This window comes from Cinclus cinclus, chromosome 8, assembly GCF_963662255.1.
Source record: "Cinclus cinclus chromosome 8, bCinCin1.1, whole genome shotgun sequence".
Lineage (NCBI taxonomy): Eukaryota > Metazoa > Chordata > Aves > Passeriformes > Cinclidae > Cinclus > Cinclus cinclus.
This window is the reverse complement of record NC_085053.1, coordinates 12,490,445-12,512,283: the sequence shown is the minus strand read 5'-3', so window position 1 is coordinate 12,512,283 and position 21,839 is coordinate 12,490,445. Positions and strand designations below refer to the sequence as shown.

The following is a 21,839-nucleotide window of genomic DNA, read 5'->3' as shown; positions in this document are numbered from 1 at the left end:
CAAATTTAAACATCAGCGTCAGTCTCTTGCTCAGTTCACAGTAAATACAAAGTTGCAGTTGTATCACTCAGACCTCTGTTAATGAAGAAAAGAGTAACACGTGTATGTGTTCCTTTTAAGACTATTTTAATGAAATGAAGGAGTATGGCCCCATCCACACGCTGTGGTCAGCATCAGAAGAAGACCTTGCAGACTCCCTGAAGGGCATTGCCAGCTGCATCGAGCGCTGCTGCAGGGCCACGGAGAAGCGAATGGCAGGGCTCTCAGAACACCTGCTGCCCATCTTACATGAATATGTTCTCTACAGTGAAATTCTCATGGTAAGCTCTCCTGAAGGACTCTCTGTGGCTCAGTGGAAGATTTGGCTTAGTCCAGTGGCAGTGTCCAGGAAAGAATTTGTAGCTGATGAAAATGACTTTACAGTCTCTGCATTTACTCAGTAGAAAGCATGCACAGCATATAATACCTGTCCATTACTGGGGAATCAATTGGTCCTGTTTCTCTTGCTAACCAGGCAAAGGGTGCCCCTTCCAAATAAGAAGGGTAACTGGGTAACTGAGCTAGGGTGCCTAGTTTTGCCATCTTCAATGAGCGCTGCATTGTAGCAGAGAGGGTTTGGGGACAGCAGCTGAGAAATACCTTCCCTGACACTGCCAAAATATGAACTCATTGAGTAACAGATTGTGTGTGGGAAAAGGAGTGGAGAGGTTTTTCCCTTTCTAGGAGTTCTTCTTAAGTATGTTTTCTTTTTCCAGAATAGCTGGGAGCTTCCAGTCCCTGCACCATTATGTAAGCATGTGTTAGTCTTTGCCATAAGCTACTGCTCTCAGTTCCCTTTATGTATGTATTTTTCTTACACTTGGAGAGGATGTAAAAAATCAGACTCCAGAGTTGATATAGTCAGTGCTGGTGGATAATCAACATAATTAAGTAACTGAATTCAGTATGTCATAATTCCCACTTTGCTGCCTGCAGAAAGCAGAACATGTGTACAAACGCCCTTTGTCTAGGTTTTGAGCAATGCCAGCTGCAGAATCTGTTTTTGTGGTACTGCTGGGAACTCAGTTACTGCTGCAGTGGTTTCTGGGTGGGGGCTGCAAGAGCCTTAGAGGCCACGTTTAGAGTAGGACCCAAGTTAACTGAGCTTCTGGGGCACTCTGCAGGGTATCGCCACTTTCTCAGTAAGGCTCAGCTACTGAGAGTGAGGAATTCCTGCTGCAATGACTGCTGTCTTTAGAACAAGCTTCACAGAAAAAGGGGGCATACAAAATGTCTGGTATCTCAGAGGCTTCATTAGTTGCTTGTAGATGGAGGTAGGTACTACTTTGCTTAAAGATCTGAACAGATTACTGTCCTGGCAATTGCAGGTCATCTTCTTCCCCAGTTGCAACCTTATTGTTCAGAATTTCTATGTCTGTTGCCCATAAGCAATTGTAGTCTTCATGCTACTGAGGAGATGCTGTCTGTCCATTGCCTTGTGTTTTGCAGCCTGGCTCACCCTCACCCTTTCTCAGACATGTCTGTTTTGTCCAGAGCACAGAGAGGTTTCTGGGGACAAGCCCCAGGATAACTACCTGGCTTTTCCTGCACAACTTACTGTTGCCCACTGCAATTTTTTTCTGCTTGTAGCTTTCTTGATGCAGCACTTACAGCACAGTATTAGGCTGCCATGAGGTCTTGTCCAGAGGAGAATCTTCCTTCAGTAGCTCATTCCTGTTCCACAATTGTTCCTTTCCCTTCATTCACCATGGATTTTTTTTATTTTTCTTTGTGCTTATTTCCCTCTTGCACTTTGGAGAGGGAAATACTAGTCACTAAAATAAAATACCTAAAAATACCATGAGGAAGTCACCCACTAGTAAACCTTTCAGAGTTTAACCCCTCATCAAAGGGACCTTGGTGCCATGCTGCCAAGATCACATGCAAATGTGCAGTACAAGATGTGATTGATACAATACAGTCCTTGTATTTTCCAGTGTTGAGAGTCAGACTGTAACTGGGAAAATAATTGAATTCATAGCTAAAATACTTATATCTGGACCAGCCCCTTCTTAACTGACCCACAGAGCAAGTCTGCTGTCCCTCAGGGTACAAATTACAATATTAATTAGTTTTAATAGTTGTCCACATAAAATTATTTGTGGGTTTTGTGGCAAGGTACCATTAAATGTTATACACAAAACCTCTAAAAGTATAATAATATGTTTTAAAATTATACTGTCTTTGTTTGCCATTAGAAGTCAGCACTTGTATATAGATCTAGCACCTTAATATTAAAGTAATTGGTATTGTCTTGTAATATAAAGTGCGTGTGTGATAAATGTTGCCAAGCAGTCAAGTTTTAAAAGAGGCAAAAGAAATAGGGAAAAACAGAGAAGACATTTGTTATTATGAAGAAAAGCTGTTCCAGACATTTGTTTTGCTCTGTGCTTCCAGCTGAACATTTTCTGTATTTATCTAACTGAAAGATTTCAAGCTATTGATGAGCATTTGTCTATATTGCTAATTTATTGCTCAAAGTCAGGTTTACCAATTTTTTATAGTGATTACCTGTTCAAAAAGAAACATGGAAAAATTATTTGAAAATTAAGCTCCTAAATTATTTTATCATGTTTGATAAAGTGTCAAGATTTCAGAGAGAACTCAGTCATATAAGAGAGCTAGAGAAGGTAGAGCTGCTTGTGCCCTGTGCTGTTTCAACATGCCCTATGCTAGAGGTGAATACTGAGCATCTCTGCAGAAGAAGCAGTAAAACCAGTTGTGGCAAGGTAATGTAAAAGAAGGTTTTGAGATTTGTAATTATATATGTCCTGCTTCTGATTTTTTTTCAAGAAGACTAAAGCCTTGCAACACTTCCACAAGATAAGCATACCAGAGTGTGCTTTTACAGATGAGGAAGCTGTGACAAAGAGGCATTTGTAAGGTTTCATCAAGGTGTCAGAGCAAATGAGCATTGGAAATGGAAATGTTATTTGTAATACTGTTCCTGTTTTGTAGCTTAACAAGTAATATTCCTTCCCCTTTCTAATTATTTTTTTTTTTACATTATGGCAAAAACCCAGTACCTGATAAGATAATTTCAAAGGAGGTAAAAATTACATATGCTGAAAATAAGCACATATATTAATGGTAGGAAAGCTATCATTCCTGTGATAACTATCTGATTTTTCTGATACTTTTTTTCTGATTTGCCAGAATTATATTTAGCACTCACAAAATCATGTTAAAGGTTAAAGTCACAATTTCAAAAACACCTTATATACCATTTCTAGTCATTCTACTTTAAATTTTACTCAGAGAAGATTCTTCTGTTCATGAGATTTGGCAAACTCAAGTTGCTGTTTTTAAATGAATATGTAGTAAGTTAAGCTGATACTAAGTAAACTGCTATAGCAGTTCTGTTGGTACAACTGGCAGTGATACTGTGTATGGCAGATTTTTGTGGCACTGATTTTGGATTTAGTGAGATTATTGAAAAAACTGTAAGATGAAATGCAGGTATGGAAAAATAAGTCTTCATTTTTTTTAATAAAACATATATCACGTAAAATTATTAAATTATATCGTTCTGTCATCTTCTGTATCAAAGAGCCAAGTTGTTTGATGGTTTTCTGAAAGAGTTAAAATCTGGTGCAGTTTACTTCTTTTTCTCTTTTCTTCCTTTTTTTTGTTTGTGGTTTTTTTTGTTTGTTTGTTTTTGTTTGTTTTGTTTTGTTTTTTTCTTCCATACTAAGGGTGTTTTGAAAAGGAGAGACCAAATTCAAGGCGAGCTGGATTCCAAAGTTGATGCTTTAGCCAATAAAAAGGCAGAAAAGGATCTGGTGAGTATTTTCAGAAAGCTGGACTCTTCCAGGCCTTATTGTGACAGCAGGAGAGGTGCAGAAGGACAGAAGGACGCTGTCCCCTGAGGCCACGTGCTGGGACTGGCTGCTGTCTCTGCCCCTCTGGTAGCTCTTGGTGCCAGGCAAAGGCCATCAGGAGACAGAAGCAGCATTTCAGCAGCTGGGCTGCTGGAGGGAAGGACTGGTCTTGGTGGGCCAGTGACCACTGGCCTTTGTCTGCACAGACTGTGCCACACCTTATTTTTAGCTTTTCTATTTGCTAAAATAATTAAAAGAAAGTAACAGTTGCTGCAATGCTCTTGTAACTGCTTCTTCATTGCTGCAGGAGAAGTAGAGGATGTGATTAGAGTCAGCAAAGCTGTTCATTAAACTTACTTAAACTAAAATGTTCTGCATTCTGTTTTTCAGGTTTGTTTTTTCTAGTTGGGCCCAGGGATATTTTTTTTTGTTTCCAGTATGAAGCCTTCATGCATTCTAGTGAAGTCAGACTGTAACTGGTACCCCATGGGGACAGGCGTCCCCAAACCACCAGCAGGGCTCAGCAGTCAATTAAAAACTACTTCTGGGATGAGAATTGGCATTTTTAAAATTTTTGATTGTTAAACTCTCCAGCCTTAATAATGTCCTTTTAGTACAGTATTAGCACCAAGTGTTACACAGTGTAAATAATATATAAAAATGACTAATAACTTTTTTAGTACATCAAAGGTGAAAATACTTAACATTTCAGATACCTTTTATTAGGCATGTTGTAATTAGTTTCCATGTAAAGATGAGCTGTTTAGATAGTTTTTGGCACTTGAAATGCATATTTTCATTTAACTTTTTTGCCACTGAGATGAATAAATAAGAATATATTGCTGATATCTACAATGGCTATAGTATATTATATAACAATTTGCCTCTGTGTACTGCAGTGGGACATTAAGTAAATATCTGTGGTTTTGTTTTGTTTTTTTCCTGAAGCAGAAATTTTGTTTGTTACTGCCTTTGTGTTCTGTAATTTGTTTCTCTTCTTTCTTTGCTTTGTTTCTCCTGTCCTTTTTCTTTAGTTTAAAGCCTGAGGTTCTTACAAAATGCACAGAGAATGGTGAGTTGGAGAAGCCTCCTAGGCTGGGAGTTGGATAGCCAAGGCAGGTGCATGCAGTGATGAATTAAGCTCCATACAGCTTGTTTAGCAGGCAGAACCATTGTTGTTTACTGTAGAAAAGACACCATAGCCTGGCAGGACGTGCCATCTTTTCAAGATGCATTTCTGTTATAATCTGATGGAGTTCTCAGACAACATGCATGAACTCCCTTTTCCTGAACTGTTACAAATAAAATAGGAGTATTTTTATTTTAGCATAGTACTGATCATACCATGTTGATTTGATATTGACAATGGTTTACTCCATCATGAGATGTTTGTACTTGCTTCCAGTAGGATTTTGAAATCAGTTTGCCCAAACTTATTTTTTTCACTGTGTATATGTTTCCATATCTGCATTTACAGTTTGGTAAAGGCTTTGGACACTTGGATTACCCAGGTGTTCAGATCTTTGCTTTATCTTTCCAACCCCTCTGTTTCTTACTAATTTTAAAGAATCCTGTTTTTGAGAGCCTGGTTCTCCTTGCAGTCTCAGAAGAGGAGTAAAACAGATGTCTGTTAGTCTAATCTGATAATAAAATCCTGTGTTCTCTAATTGAGTGGCAGCTGTATCCTGAAGACTTTTTCTTAATTAGAAGATGAAGCTTTTTTCTTCTAGTAAGGATAGTTTGGCAACAGAGAATGCTGTACTACTGTTCTTAACCATTCAAGTGACTTAACTATATTCTTTGTCCTTTTTTAACTATTTTTTTCATTCCTGTGTTGAAATATTTTTCTGACATTTCTAACCAAACGTATTTCATAATAAAAGGTTTTCATAACACAGGTATGTTGTTGGAATGGGTGTCAGACACCAAGTTTGGGTGTATTTGCACATATCTATTCCTAAGCAGAACTCCTGTAGCTTCTAATGATCTCATAGATGTCAGATTGAACTTGTCAGTGCAATCTAGCAGCCAGAAATTTTGCTGACAATGAGTGGCATGAAACCTAATCTCATTTGAAGTACATTTCTGCCACAGATAAGGAGTCTCAGACTGTCATTAGAGCTGATAAAAGGCTGTGAGATACTTAGCATTGGTCATGGCAAACATTAAATGATTTAACAAACATAAGGTTGTACAGCAGAAGAATGCAAAACATCCCTAAGGTCAGTGCAGATGAAATAGGCTGGAACTGCAAATTAAACGTTATGGGACATTAAGCTCATTGGCTGGGAAAAAATGTTTTCTTGAGCTGTGTTAGAAGGCTGCTTGTGATGCTGCTACAAAAGCCAAAATCTTGGTTTCTGCTCCAAAATCTGGTCCACAAAGGAGGAAGTTGTTCAGGGTATGGATGGTTTGAAGACTGGTTTTGGATGCAGGCTCTGACAGAGAGATTGGCAGGACTTTGGTACCCTCCTGCTTATCTAGACATTTCTTACCTCCAGAGCTGTGGCTGATAGCTGTAATGATAGTGGCATGCACTGCTCCATGACTCCCACACTCCATCCTGAAGGTTACACAGCAATGCTAGTGTATCCCTCTACAGTGTGGTCATTTTTACAGTAGGGCTGATAATAATTCTGAAAAAAGGTTGGTGTAAATGTGCTCTGACAGAACTAGATAAGCATTAAATGCCAACTTTAAAGATTCTAGTGTTCAGGCTTGAAACTGAGTAGTAAAGAGATGAAATGCTGAATCTATTATATTCTGAATATATTTTGTGTTTTAACTCCAGGCTAAAAAGAGGTTAGTATCACCAAGCTGTATGATTAATTCACGTAGCAGATAGAAATTTGTGCTGTTTTGCATAGTGAGATAGTGTAAAATGCTGTGTCACTTACCATGTAATTTGGCCATTGGGCCTGGTCTCTTTAGCTACAGTCACACGGCCCATGTCTGGTAGCATTCTGTCCTAGCAGTGCCTGGCTCCCACCTTCCTGTGCTCTGGTCCCATGTCTGTTGGTGCTGTGCTGGCCTCTGGCCATCACTGATGGGAGATTTCATTTCTCAAACTGGCTGCCTCAGTGAGATCAGTGTAAGAAAATGAATTCAGAATCCTGTTTAATTTGCAGGATCAATTGTAACAATTTACACCTTGTAAATGAGAACACACTAGATATATGTTTTTAAGTCCAAGTCATCTTTCATTTCTGCTGTCATGGCAGCTAAAGAGAGTAGCATTGATGGGTTTTTTCAATTTTGAAAAAGTAGACCTTGAACATGGCATGGTGACATGTAGCATAATGCTTTAGACCTTAAGTCCAACCCTTGCCTTAATACAACATGTGGTTTCTTTGGGGCATTAGAGTGACGTGTTTAAACTGCATATCCAGGCAGAGTGGTATAACAGAGTCTGCCTGTCCATATCATGTTCTGACTACAGTGTGGAAGAAATTCATAGTTCCTAGAAAAGTTCCTAGACAAAAACAAACTGTATAATAACTTAAAGTTGTAAAGTTATAAAGAATGAAGTAAGGGGAAGCTGCTGCAGCCAGGGCTTCTAAGTCAGAGAAGTTCTGTATGTGTATAGACTAGTGCATTCCAATATAGGAACTTTTTTTTTTTTTGCAAAACAGAGAATGGATTCAACTGCCTTTCCTACTCTAAATCATCTTAAAATGTCATCATTTTCAGTATTCTGTTCACATTCATCTTTAGGTATTTGAAGGAAAGGCAATTAGCGTGGAGCATGGTCAAAATATTAAATCCAGTTGTCTGTAATTCCTTTAAAGGTAATTCCCCCACAATTAAACTTTGGATTAACCTTTTCATTTTGAATTCAGTGATGGTAGTTGAATTTACCCTTGTCTGTAACTTGATTAGTGGTCTGGCCAGATAACTGAACTTGGGCTTTTCAGTAAAGTAGAATTTTATTTTTTTTTCATTTTGTTCCTCATTAATAACCAGTATTTCATTCATCTAGAAGTGTAGCAAAGAAAGTCAGTGTAGAAATCAAATCTAACCAAAAATGTTTATTATTGGCTGTGTATAACATCAATTCAGATGTAACTTTCAGTTTTACTATCTAAGGAGTTCTTGGCTTCTTTAAGAGTGGAATGGGATCCAGGTTCCATGACCATTTCATGCAGTGTTTGGTGATTCAGTTTGTGTCTGATGGTAGCATCACTGCTGTTGCACTCAGCCACTGTTCTCTGCATGGTCCAAGCTGGAGGCTGTGCACCCACACTTTCTATGCCTTGCTCTGAATTCTGACATTTCTGTGTTCTACCAGTCCTGGATGTAAGCCCAGGAATCCTCCTATCAGTGAAAACAGCAGCTCTGTGGAAAGCAAAAGTAGCTATCCCACCTTACACAGGTGTGGTATGAGGAAGAAACTGTTTGCTTTGTGGCAGAATATAAGGATGAAGAAGAACGGTATGGAGCCCGAGTTGCAGTGGAAGCAATTTGTGGAATTAAATTTTCCTGTCTGATGTTCCTTATTTTGGTTGTGTTTGTCCCTGCCCTCCCTCCTGCTGCAGACAGTGGCTCTGTAGTCCCATCTCTGCAGCAGATGATTTTTCACTGTAGCCACTCATGTACCTCATTCTGTAAACCAGTGCCAGCCAGAACAGACACAGCTGATGAGTAAATGACAATAGGTAACCAAATTACTGAGAAATCAGAAGAACTCATTAAAGACAGAGTTGCTGTCCACTCACTCCCATTAGCTGGCAAGTCAGTTTGTGCATCTACAGTAATTAGAAGCAAGTAATGTCTGTAGAGTAGCCCTCGAGGTTTTGAGTCCTGGATTGCTGTGAAGGAGTTTGTTCTCTGTAGAAGTCCTTTCATTTAATTTCTTTCTCTGCTTCTGTACTTCTTTTTCCCTCATATGGTCACACACAGTTCCACAAGAAAAGATGGTAATGTGACAGGCAAGAAATCAGAAAGTTTGTGATTTTGATTTCTGCTGTCTTCTCCTCATTCTGTTTTCTCCTGTTATCAAAGATTCTGTCAGGATTTTCTCAGCTTTTCTGGCCAAATCTAATTTGTACGATTGATTCTGCTTCAGTTAAACCCTCTATTTCTTTTTTGATGCAATAATGTCAAGTGCCAGTGAAAAGGTGCCAAAGTCTGTAACTGCTCAGTGAATAAAAATATCTCCAGGAACATTTTAATTCTGGTCTATATTTTCTGTTATTAATATTTCAGAAATAATAGTGAGTTATTAATTAATAATTAAATTTTTCCCTGGGGAAAGACTTTTTTGCTAAGTTAAATACCAGTCTTGGTTCTGCAGTTCTCTTTGTCTCCACTATCATCAGTTGATTTCAATAATTTTGGAAATGTTGATTTTCCTAATGGTTTTTAATGTTTACAATTAATATTTAGTTTTCAGAGGAGATGGGGAAACTTGAAGACAAAGTTGAACGTGCCAATAATGCTCTGAAAGCAGATTGGGACAGGTGGAAGGAGAACATGCAGTTGGATATGAGATCAACATTCACTAATGTGGCTGAGAATAATCTCCGTTATTACGAAGAGGTAAAACTATTTCTCAAGAAATTTTATTTTTCATTATTTCAGTGAAGAAGTCCATGGGTTCTCTGTAAAAAGGAATTTTTCCATTTTAGTTCAAACATTTGGTAACTTTGGATGAGTTTTCTGTGGGAATAGTGAGGCAGTTATCCTTAATTTGACAGATTTCAAGCAGAATATATTTTATTGTGCCCAAGTCTTTGATCCTGAATTCATCATCGACAGAGGGCACTCTTGTTTTACTAACCACAACAACTTGGAACATGATTTTCAGTCCAATGTCAGCTGCTGTATTTCAGTTTGGAAACATTTTGCTGTGAGAGCATGAAGAAGCCCTCTGAAAGGCTCAGACCTGTATGAGGAAAACCTTTAAATGTGATTCCATCAGATTTTTACTTTCGGCTCAAATGCCTCAGGTAATATTCTTGGTAAGAATTTCCAAGAATATATGCTAGGAAGGAGAATTTGAAAACATATAGCAAAATATATTGAGCATTCTGTGAAGTTTCCTCATGGGGAACACAATGTTGATTGAAATGCGCATTTTGAAAATATCCCAGATATCTCCAAGTTCTTAAAATGATTTCTCCTTACTTTTGGGGGAAAATGGAATGCACTGAGCCATCTATTAATCATAAATTAGTCATTTTCACAGATATATTTTGGTATCTGTAACTTCAGTCCTGTAGTCTGAGCCTTTTATGGATTGCGCATTAGCCAATGGCAGTGCTCTGATTTTACAAATCATTTTGTTAAAACATAATTGAAAAGACAGAGCTCTTGATCATCAAGTCAAATTAATTAACATGCAGTCTGTGAGAGGCATGGACATTGACAATCTGTTGTTACATATTAAGATCAAAATATTTTCAGAAATCAGGCAGCAAGCTTTTGGCATCCTCTAACATTGTCTTCATTTATTGATGGTCTCTGGCTTCTATAGCAGCAATATGTATGTTAAAACGATGCTGAATATATAAGAATATTTTCTTTGGGAATTATTAGCCAAAATATAAAAATAATTATTTTGTTATTTTTCCTGTCTAGAAATGCTTTCTGCTGAATTAGAAGTTTAATTCACAACACCAAAGCTGATATTGTACATAAAATTACTATTCTTAAGGCACAAACTGCAGAAAATTATTCAGCTGTCTCTGCAACTGCCAGAGGTTCTTCTTAAATAGTCTCTGAAATACCAGACAAATTGGTTTATACTGAGACACAATCTTTTGTTGGTGCTTTTCTTGAATATTGAAATCTTCATTAAATTGTTTTGCTGTTACATCTTTGTAGATCTACATTTTAGAAAAAGCACCTTGTATTACTACAGCAGTTGCAATAATAAGCAACATTGTTCTAACTGTATCACTCCTTGCTTGCAAAGCCAGCACTTACCAATTTCTTTCTGTTTTATCAGAAAATCATTATCTAATCCTGCTATTCAGAAGAACTTACTGAAGTTACTATTTTGATTGGGAGTTTTGACCTAAAATACGTTTATTTAAGACCCATGGTTAATGTTGATGGTTAATTATTAGAGAAGTGATTACTGATTACTGTCAGAGGCCTGTGTATCTCAAACTACAAGTGTGTACTCCTGAAAGCAGCAGGAAATGAAGCACTGGCATCTGCTCCTGCTGTTTGGGAGTGAAACGTCAGGAAGGGAATCTCAGAAACCTGAGAAGAAGATTATTTTTATGCTTTCAGTAGGAAAGAAAATCCAACTTTAAATGTAATAGTTTGAGTCTGACTCATTAAACTCATGCACAAGCACTGTGTCTGTTACAGTGTTTTTCTCTTGTTCAATTATTACTTGCTTCATTAGCATTCTTTCACATGTCTGAAGTTACTCATTCAGACTTTTGATGCACCATTTGATGCTTACTAAGCCTTTTCTTGCTGTAACATCCCTCACGTTATTTCCTGCCTTTTCTCTTCCCCAAAGCACATTCTGTGCATTTTCCCAGGCACCATGGATGCTATGAATGTGATTCAGTTGCCCAGTTCTTCTGGCCAGCTCCTATGAAGAATCATCTCCTGCTTTCTAACTCAGTGACTACCTGCTTCTCATCCTTTCCACAACTTCCCCTACCCCTCAGTTAAACTATTCTTGCCTCTCTACAAGCAGTATCCCATTTTCTTCTCTACAGCAGCATTTCATTGTGCTTCTCATTACTCCCCTTGCTAAATGCATTCCCCAGGCACACAACCAGAAAAGGAGTAATTTCTGTTAAGTCATTCTCTGCATCCCTTAAACTTTGGGAACCACAGAGTAATGAGAGACAGGCATCTTGTATTTTCTTGTATTACAGGCTGCTGTAGTAGAGAATGCAGTCCTTCAAAACTGTTTAAAACCTAAGCTAGAATTTCTAAAATGTCATTTAATCTTCGTCACAATTTGGGCAAAGAGTATGACCTTACCTTTGTTTAGGTTTTTCCTTAAATGTAGTTGCCTAAGGATTCTGCTGTCAACTTGTCAAGTATCACTTAGCTAGCATAAAAGAGTATCTCTTCCTTAAGCTGAGTTAATGTTCACATTAATTAAGTGTTAATCTAAAGTGTTAACTTTAATTATGTTTTTCCAGATTTACAAATTTAAGAGTCTGTAGTCTTCCAATTCATTGGCTAGCTGCATTTAGTATACTTGAATAAGAAGTGTTCTTTTGTTTCTGCAGCTGTTTTGTGTCTCTCAATGCTGTGGTAACAAAGATGTGAATAAAAGCCCAGTGTTGCAGATTTACAGGGCAGATTTACAGGGTGCTCCTGTGCAGGCCTATGAAAACAAAAGCTTTCAAGTGGTAATGTGCAAGCTTTGTTATAATATATTTTAAATAATTTAGGAGCCAAGAACTGCTGTGACTGACCAATCATTTGGTATTCCTGTAGCTAGTCTTAATGGTTCATACAGTTCTGTACTTCCTTTCTTCTGGAAAAGAGTTGAATACATTCTTAAGTCTCTCTGTATTCCACAAAGTCTTAAATCCAAAAAAATATTGTACTAACAATGGCAGTAAATGCATTGCTAAAATAAGGAGGACTTTCTGAAACAAAATGAAAAAGTTTTTAAAAGCTCATAAATTTACTCCTATTTCTGAAGTAAATAGCATTGATTCGGCATGTGTTAACACCGTACCATTTATTTTATTCCTTTTCATCAGGCCTTAGTCATGACTCCGTTGTCTGACAGCTTAGTCCAGAAGAGGTATCTGCCAAACAGCTGGAATCACAGACTGTCCACAGGGTGGAGCTTTCGTCTGAGAAACTGATTGTCACCATGAATTTTTCATTAATTTAGAAACAGATATTCTAAAGATGCAGCATTACTAAACCCAAAGCAGGATACAGAGTTAGTGGTGGTGCTGGCAGTGTTATTTAGCTGGAAGGTTTGAAGTGTTGCTCTTGCAGACTAGCAGAACCAAACCAGGCACTGTTGCACTCTGGCATCAAAGAGCAGAAACAATTAAACATATGCTAAATTTGTCCCTTTTTTTCTCATGTGTTTAGTATAGCTAGTACATATGCAGCCAAAGAATTTTGGTAACCTGTTCTTTTCAGGAATACCACCAGAATAAGTGGCTAGGTTTTACAGCCCAACCCAAAGACTGGTTAGACATTGTAGATCCAACAAATATACCAGAGTCTGGGTTTCCACTGCTTTTTGGGAACTGCAGGAAATGCAGGTAGATTGGTGTTTTTTCCTAATCTGGGATGATAAGTTAGTTTTGGCATTGAAAGAATGTGTTTTTTCTTGAGCATGGATGAACCTTTCTTTTAAAGCATAGCATTTGATTTTATTTATCTCATGTGAAATTAATGCTGTTAAACCCTTGCATCTTAATCAGATAATCAGTTACCTTTGATATAGTCAGATTCTTGTGGGTATTGCCACACCTTTATATTTTCTGATTTTCTTATGAATTTCAAGCACAATTTAGTATATTTCTGTGAGTTACATGGTTATACAGGCATAAATTGATCCAAAAGATTCTTTATGGCACAACAATACTTGTTCCGCATTACAGCAACTTCCCTCTAACTCCAAAGCCATTATGTACCTCTTGGTCATGCAAAAGCTGTAGAAAAACAGATGAGATTTGTTATTTGCCCTAGAGGCCTCTGTAGTGATGCATTTCAGCAATCATTTGGCTGTGTAGCAGAAAGTTGGCTGCTCCTGTGTGTTGATCACTTCCTACCTTAGCCATGCCTGGGAGTTCAGCTACCAAACTTCACAGGATTTTCAAAAGCTCCCCCATCTGAGCTCTTTGTCCCTGTGCTTCAAAGACAGACCCATCTTTGAACCCTCATTCACTTCAGCCTTTTAAAATTTTTTAAAAATAATTTTGGGAAGATGTTTTTTAGAGTGGGAATTACTATTTCTGTGCGGTCTAGTTTTTGTTTCCCTGCACACAGAGATCATGAAAATATTTTCTGTTTCTCTCAGACACAAACAAGACTTCATTTTCAGATTCTACTCCAAAAAAGGCTATTTTTAAGGTATCAGCCATGGATAACTGGGAACTGGAACAGAAACACACGTGGCAAGTGACACACTGCTTCTGCAAGCATTCTTACTACATGTTCTATTTTTATTGAAATATTCAATATTAAAAACTTACTGCTACTTTTTCTAAGAATGATGTTGCAGAGTAGATATGTGTCCTCCAATACTAATCAGAATATTTTAGGTAAAGTAGCCTTATTTAAGCTCTTTGTATTCCATTTTGTGTATTTAGACTTTTTTATGTTTTTCCATTGGGCTTTTACGAGTAATTGGATTATGAATTTCAATCCTGTGCAAACACATTTAATTTCCTCAGTTTGGATTTTCTGGGTTTTTTTCCCTTTCTGTCTCCTTTTTTGAAAACTAGCTGATCCTCTATTTAGATCTCCATTTTCAACCTCCCAGGAGAATGGAGTCATATCATTCTGTAATACTGTTGAAGTATACATCACTAACAAAATGTCGTTTATGCAGTTCATGCTTCACAATATGAAAAGCTTGAGCCTAAGGCACAGAGACCTAGTTTTGTTTTGGTGTGGTTAATTATAAAATTTGTGAGCTGTAGCAGCACTGATGTCTGACAGTGAAATGAGCCACCATTGCTCTTACATTTTGAAAAATGTGTTTTGGTTATGTAAACAGAGATAAATTAAAAGCTGAATAACTTATGTGAAAAAATGCTTTGCATCTTTGTCTGGACAGACTTCAGTAGATTACATCTATCTGGTTAAGCAATGTGTTATGATTGAATTTTAACAAGTGCAGCTTGGCTCAGTGTTGCAAAGATAACACAAAGCCATTTATACATTGCAGCCAGTGCTGATACATGTATTTTAACTCACATTACTGATATTGCAGAATAACCAAACATGGACTTACGTGGTAATTAAATTAAACTGTGGATCAGAAAAAAATCTGTCATTGCTAATGAAAGACTCTTCAAGAAGTGATGTTTTCTTGTACCACACCTAGAAAAAGCATAGAAAAAACAGCTGTGCCTTGCAGCTTTCTAGGATGGTAATCCAGGCTGGGCTGTAACAAACAGAAATTCATGAGTTTGAGTACCACTGTGAAAGCACATCACTAGCAGCTGCTTCACTGATACTTCAAAACCAAGAGGCCGTGTTCCATCTCAGGCCTCTAGATAGACTCAGCTGCAACAATGGCACATGAAGCTGGGGAGAATCTGACGACCAAACTTAAAGGCTTTATGCTAAAGGTTAAAAAGACCTTTTAAATCAGAAATCAGTTTTCAACACTTGTGGTTCACTGTTCAGGCTGGCAGTATCTTCACTGTTTCTCCCTGGTGTACTATTTCAAAATAACATTTCTCCAAAAAGTCAATGAAGAAAGCAGATTTCCACGTGAATCTTACCCTACTAGTCCTCTCTTTTCACAATAATTCAAACCTTAGATACACTCTGAACAGCATCATAATGTTGTGTGCAATAGCAGCAGAAGTTAATTGGGGCTTTTGTCAGCAAGATCAGAGAAAGACTGGGGCAGTAAATTCATGGTATCCATAGTCTAGGAGACAAAATGTGAATAACAGGAATGATCTCTACCATGCCCGATATACTAGCCAAAAAACCTGTGCAAAAAAAAGCTCATACTTTTTCATTGTGATATTTTAGTTCAGTTGGCTGTTTTAAGTGCTCTCATTGTCTTGCAGACTCACGTGTTCTACTTTCTTGTGTCTTCAGAGACAAAGCTACTGCTGACTTGTTTTTTTCTTTTTCTTGTTACTTTTGTCACCCTTAATTTTATGGGTATCCCTGGTTCTATATCCTTGTGTCATGATGGATTCCCCTAGCTCCAGTCATCTTGTGTGTATTCTTTGTTTTTCTCTTTGAGCTTATATTTAACATTATCAGATCCTCCCACTCATCTGCTTACACACAGTTATACCAGGACCTAGCTCTTCCCTGTAGTGTGATTAAATCTCCATATTCAATGGCAGAGTTTGGAAGTCATTCACAAGAAATGTCTAATGGAGTCAGGTGGCTGCAACTTCAGGCAGGGTCATTTCCGTGTCTCCTTAAGCAATGACAGATGGATACCAGGTGTTTCAATGAGCTGGGCTTAGCAAGTTGATGTGGCTTGAATGGTTTATGGCAGAAGATTTCAGTTAGGAAATAACGCTGTTTTCAGGGCACTGATTTAATTCAAAGTTCAGGTAAATGGAGTGGGCTGTCCAGGTTTTAATATATATGTCCTGGGAAGTTTCAGAAGACTTATTTATGGTGCATAATAAAGATTTTTCACGAAAAAAAAATCTGTAGAATATGTAGTAAATCAGCTGTAATGTCAAGAACAATAGGTATGAATGTATAAGTCAAAATCTTGAAAGAACAATTCCATTTCAAGGGCTTTCTTTCAGTAGCATCAGAACAAGGAAATTATTGCAGCAATTTGCCTGTCCTGTTCTACTGACAGACTTGAAATAGTAGAAACCTGGTGCTTTGGGTGACAAGCATCAGCTCACTACAGGTTAACTCCTGATAGCCTTGCCATGGCTCTCAACACTAATTAGTGATTTAGAATGGCTTGCCAAGCTCCCAACTCATTTAAGCCACATTGAACCAAAGTCATTTGGGGGTTTTGTTGTTTTGAGTTTTTTTCATTTTACTGCCTGCAGAATTGATGCTTCAAATAAAAAAAATAGGTTTTACAATTGTAAATATATTTTTCCATAAGCCAAGAAATACCACTTGTAAGGATAACAATTTCCCTACTCCCAGCCCCTGCCTTTCTAGTTCTATTTCTTTCCCATTACTCTGGGGGAAAATGAATTCTCTTCTTATTTAGGAAAAAACCGGTTTAATTTAACTTGGAAGGAAAATTGGGCATACATTAAGAATCCACAGAGATTAGAAGGGAACAGTGCCTGACAATGTGCTTTCTATTTGGAAGATATCTTTGCCTGTAACTAAAGGAAGAGATTAAAGAAGAGCATAATTAATGTTAGCATCTTCCATGCTACAACATACAATTACAGTGCTCACAGTGTGTGCTTGTCATTATGTAAAATTGACCTTTACAGCTCACTCAGCATGTTAGCTAACATTTTGCATATCACTGAGCTGCCTAGGAAACCGTACTTTGCTTTTACCATGGTCCTACAAAAGCAGCTTGTGACAATGTGTATGTATTCTGCTACTTTTTAGAATTCATTTTCTCCTTGGCTCACAGCTTACAGAAATCTCTCTGCTGTACTCATATGCATGTGTTTGTTTTTTTTAAGTGCCTTGCTACGTGGGAGTCCTTCCTAACATCTCAAACAGTGGATCTTCATGTGGACGAAGATTCTGAAGACAGGCCTTGAATAATAATCTCTGCTTGATCTCTGCCTTTTCCATGAAGTTTCTCCCAACCAAAGTGCTTTGTATGAGATCAGATACATTATTAAATTTTAAGTGTTAAAATCAGTGAAATGCAGGAAACCAGCTTATTGAACACTCAGGTATTCTAGTCCTGAAATACATTTTGAAACATGCTATATTGCTTTATATTGCTTAGCTCTGATTTTATATATTTTTATGCATTTGCATACAATTGTTTTCATAAATACAGTGTAATTTTGATATAAAATATTTTAAATAAACAAAGATAGCTCCATTTTAATAAAAAGTTGAATAAGGAAAGTTTGTCATCAGTCTGTATCCTAGTCTTTTTTAGAAGTATTTTGGTATTTTAGCATGCTTCTTAGATTCTCTTTCTTGAGTAATTTCTTGTACTTATATAATTATATTACATACTCCTCAAGGACTAGGACTTTAGGATAATTTTAATAGATCCTGCTAGTTGCCCAATGGCAGCATAGGACATAAAGATGTCAAACATGTTCTTCGAGAATAATGCTGCTTTTAAGTGTTGATAATTTATTTTTCAGTTTTTATTTACGTGTTTATTAGACATCTTCAATTTGATGGTTTTTAAAGGATAAAGAAAAAAGTGACAGCTCATGAAACACTCTGTTTGTACAGTGATACCATTAGTCACAGCACTGATCCTGCCAACACAAGAACTTCCATTTGGAGTTTGCAGGGTGAAACTGCTCCCATGGCTGACCCTCCTGTAATCTTTAACTTCTTTCCTCTTTAGAGAGTGTGGAAGAGAAGGGTTAAGATAATAAGAGGTTTGCATTAAAATGATCTACTGATTCACTCATGCAATATGCATTAAAGTCTTCCAGCAACTGAATTATTCCACCCAAAAGGTCGTCCAGTCTGCAGCTGTAGTTTCTGCAGTTCTCACTGGTGACTGAGGTCTGAGCAAGCCCCAGGCTTTATGTGTAAAGAATGAGATGCAGGAATCAGAGACAGCCTAACAGGGCTCTGGCCTTGCAGAAGAGCAGGGCTTCAGCCACCACCTGCAACTTTTGTGGTGGCATTTTGAGAGCTTGCTCTGGTCAGTCACCTGATGGCTGCAGGGGACAATTCCAGAGCACATGGCTGCTGCTCCTGGGTGGCTGTGACCTGTCTAAGATGGGCAAGGATTTTGTGGCTTTGATCTTAAAAAATGCACTTGCAAGTAAGACCTGGAATACCAGCATGACCTTTTCAGCAATGCTAGGAAAATGCTCTCATGCTGCCCCATGAAGTAGTAGTGAAAGTTCAGCTCTTTTTTTTTCCTTTTTTCATCTATGAAGTGTCAGTTAAGATGCTCCCAAAATCCTGCAGGCAGCATGCATCTCTCCCAGTGTGGAGGGCAGTGCAGTGCTGAAGGGCTGTTCCTCAAAGGGTCTTCTCCAGCTGTGCTGGCAGTGGATCCTTGCAGGAGGCAGGGGACAACAACATGGCTGGACTGTGCTCTTTTCCCACTCTACTTCCTGATAATTTTTTTTGTTTTAACACGAGAGTTTCTATCAATGTGCTTAATAGCCTTAATGGCTTTCCCCTTCCTTTTTTTTTTTCTTAATCTAAACTCATAGGATTTACCATGCTGAATATCAATGAATTCCACAACTTAATATGTAGGAAAAATCAATTAATTTTGAGATTTCCTAAACCAGCTGCCCAACAACTTCAGGTAATGTCTTCTGCCTGTTAAATTGTGAGAAGAGATGAGCAACTGTTTCCTATTTGTTTTCCCTGTGCCAATCAAGAGTTTACAGACCTCCGGAGTGTTTTCCAAGTACTGCCTGTTTTCCCAGAGGAAAAGCCATAGCTTAATACCATATTGTACAAAAGGCACTTCACATCTGTGCTCATTGTTACTGCTTTTCTCTGTATTTTCTAGTTCCGCTGCAACCAGTGTACAAAATGCAGACACACCAGAAATGTCCATGTTGTCATAATTATGCTTTGATTTTTGTCATCATGTTCCTAATTTATTTTTTGAAGTACCACTGAATGCTGAGCTGCCATTCTACAGAACTGTCCACAAAGCTATTCTGAAGGTTACTGAATAATTTAATATCCATCAGTGTGTATATATAGGAGAATTGGCTTTTCCCCAGTGAGCATTTATTTGCATTTATTAATACTCAATTTAGCCTGCTGTTTTTAGCAACTAATCTCTGTAGTGTACAGTTCTATAAACAGGATTGCAACAAGACAGACAGCAGTAACACACTGAATACCAGATCAGTGGAGGTTCAAGGAGTTGAGCCTGAACAGGCTTACTGGAAGGATAGAAATACTTGAGTGTAACCAAAAATTACTACCATGCTGCTAATTTAGGCACATCTAGGGACATAAAATGTCTGGTTAGGTGAGGTGGGGAGTGCCAATGTGTGTTGCATTGATTCTACCTGTATATTCTGCTGAACTGGAATGTTGTTAGCTGAGACATTTGGAAATCAGAATCACTACAGGACATTTTGCATTCTTGGTAAAAATATTATGTTCATGATTTATTTTTAATTTCTTTTTCTCTTAGCTAGGCCATAACTTATGGGGGAAAGACTTCATTAGTCAGTTTGATAGAGGCCTTCTTGTGACCACCTATTTATTTTCCTGATATTTTAGTAGCTCTAGCATCATGTAAAAATAAGGTCTATTGTTAAGTACAATCAAACAGTATTGTTTTTGTGTCATGCAAATACTTTTGAAACTTACCATTTTAGAAAGTCTATTGCATATTTAGACTTATTTCCAAAGATTTTTCTTCAATGGAGTCTTGCCTTCCTTAGGTTTATTAGAAAGTGCTTAATCTGGTTACTGAAAATCAGTCTGCCTCTTACTGGATTTTCATGCTGCCTCTGTGTATGTCAGTGTCTCCTACCTGGGGCCTTGGGGGCTAGGTTTCTTTCCTTTTGCTAATTTTTACTTACAGATTTTTTTTTCTCATAGTTGCTGGGAAACGCTAACAACTGGGTACTTAAGAAAAACAAAAGTGGCCAAGCTCAAGGTAGGAGGGTATCTGGTTGCGCTAATCTTTCTCTGAGGGTTTCTCTCCGAGGGGCAGAGATACAGCGAGAACTGGGCAGGTAAAGGATGGGGCTGGGGCAGCTGCTGGCTCTCTCTGGGCTTCGGAGGAGAAAGGTCGGAGCTGCTGCTTGGGGAAGGGAATTCTGCAGCGGGTGAGCCCCTGCTCGTGAGAGCAGCCACCTTATTAACACCCGTCTCACTAAAAGAGGGACTTTTCACTCGGGTGCCCGGGATCCTGAACTCGTCCTTCTCTGCCCTGCTGCTGGGAGCCGAGCTGCCACTGCCCTGCCCCAACCCTGCTGCTTCGGCGCTGCTCCGAGCTTTGGCCGCACTGCAGCCCCGCACCAGGGGTTGTCTGCCGAGACATCCTGCCGGCCCAGCCCGGTGCTCCCCAGAGCCCTGCCGGGGCACCGGGACCATCTGCCCCAGGGGTGCTTTATCCCCAAACCCTCTCCCTTTCCCATCCCTTCCCGCCCGGGCAGTGGGTTCGGCTGTCCCGGTGCTTTATCCCCAAACCCTCTCCCTTTCCCATCCCTTCCCGCCCGGGCAGTGGGTTCGGCTGTCCCGGTGCTTTATCCCCAAACCCTCTCCCTTTCCCATCCCTTCCCGCCCGGGCAGTGGGTTCGGCTGTCCCGGTGCTTTATCCCCAAACCCTCTCCCTTTCCCATCCCTTCCCGCCCGGGCAGTGGGTTCGGCTGTCCCGGTGCTTTATCCCCAAACCCTCTCCCTTTCCCATCCCTTCCCTTTCCCATCTCCCGTTCCCCCGCGCTCCCGGGCCCGCCCCGCAGCAGCGCCCCTGCCGGCTGTGCCCGGGACTGCACCCAGGGAAAGGTCCTTTTGAACCTAAAATATATATAACTCTATGAGTCTATGAAATAGAGCTGAAATTGACAGTAATTATATTATTAAGGAAAAATTATTGCAAGAATTCAGTAAATCCTCTCCTGCTTTCATCCACCAGATCTTTTGCAATAAACAAAACAACCTGGCAGATACTCAACTGATATAAAAGTAAATCTAAAGGCTAGAAAAATATTGGTAATTTGGTTTGAGAGAAAATACCTAAATAAGAATAGCTCTTTAGAGGCTATGTGTTCACTCACTGACAGGACAGGACAAATTTTAGAAGTGAATTAACTGTAACACTGTAAAGTAAGTTATTCAATATTTATTGGTGCACTCCAGACATTCCTTTATTCCTATGATTGCACCTGTTTTCTTACCATCGCATTGTAGGAAAGAAAATTAATGGAGAAGTATAAAAGGGGAGGTGCTAAAGCAGAGAAATCAACTCATTTCTAATCTGTGATGATGATTGTGCACTGTGACACACAATTGTTAAAAGAATTGTAAAATGTTATGCAAATACAGTTGTGCCTCATTTTGTCACATAAAGGTACAGCAAATGAAGAAATACACTTCTGCTACAAGCTGAACCTAGAACCTTTTATTTCTATTAGCCTTTTCTTCATATGAGTTTTTGCTGAAGCAGAGAGACACTCAGTACAGATGATTATCAACCCTATCCAGAATATCTAATACAGAATGGCAGTACTGGGTCAACCTGGCAAG

General features: G+C 38.6%; 1 protein-coding gene across 1 annotated transcript in view; it reads left to right on the top strand.

Annotated features, from left to right (window-relative positions):
* SNX7 (sorting nexin 7) overlaps positions 1-17,218 on the top strand; it is a 28,680-nt gene extending 11,462 nt beyond the window's left edge. The window contains exons 6-9 of the mRNA XM_062497421.1: positions 121-320; positions 3,735-3,821; positions 9,246-9,398; positions 17,138-17,218. Coding sequence (XP_062353405.1) covers positions 121-320; positions 3,735-3,821; positions 9,246-9,398; positions 17,138-17,218 — 521 coding nt within the window. The remainder of the gene's footprint in view (positions 1-120; positions 321-3,734; positions 3,822-9,245; positions 9,399-17,137) is intronic.
* The last annotated feature ends 4,621 nt before the right edge of the window (positions 17,219-21,839 follow it).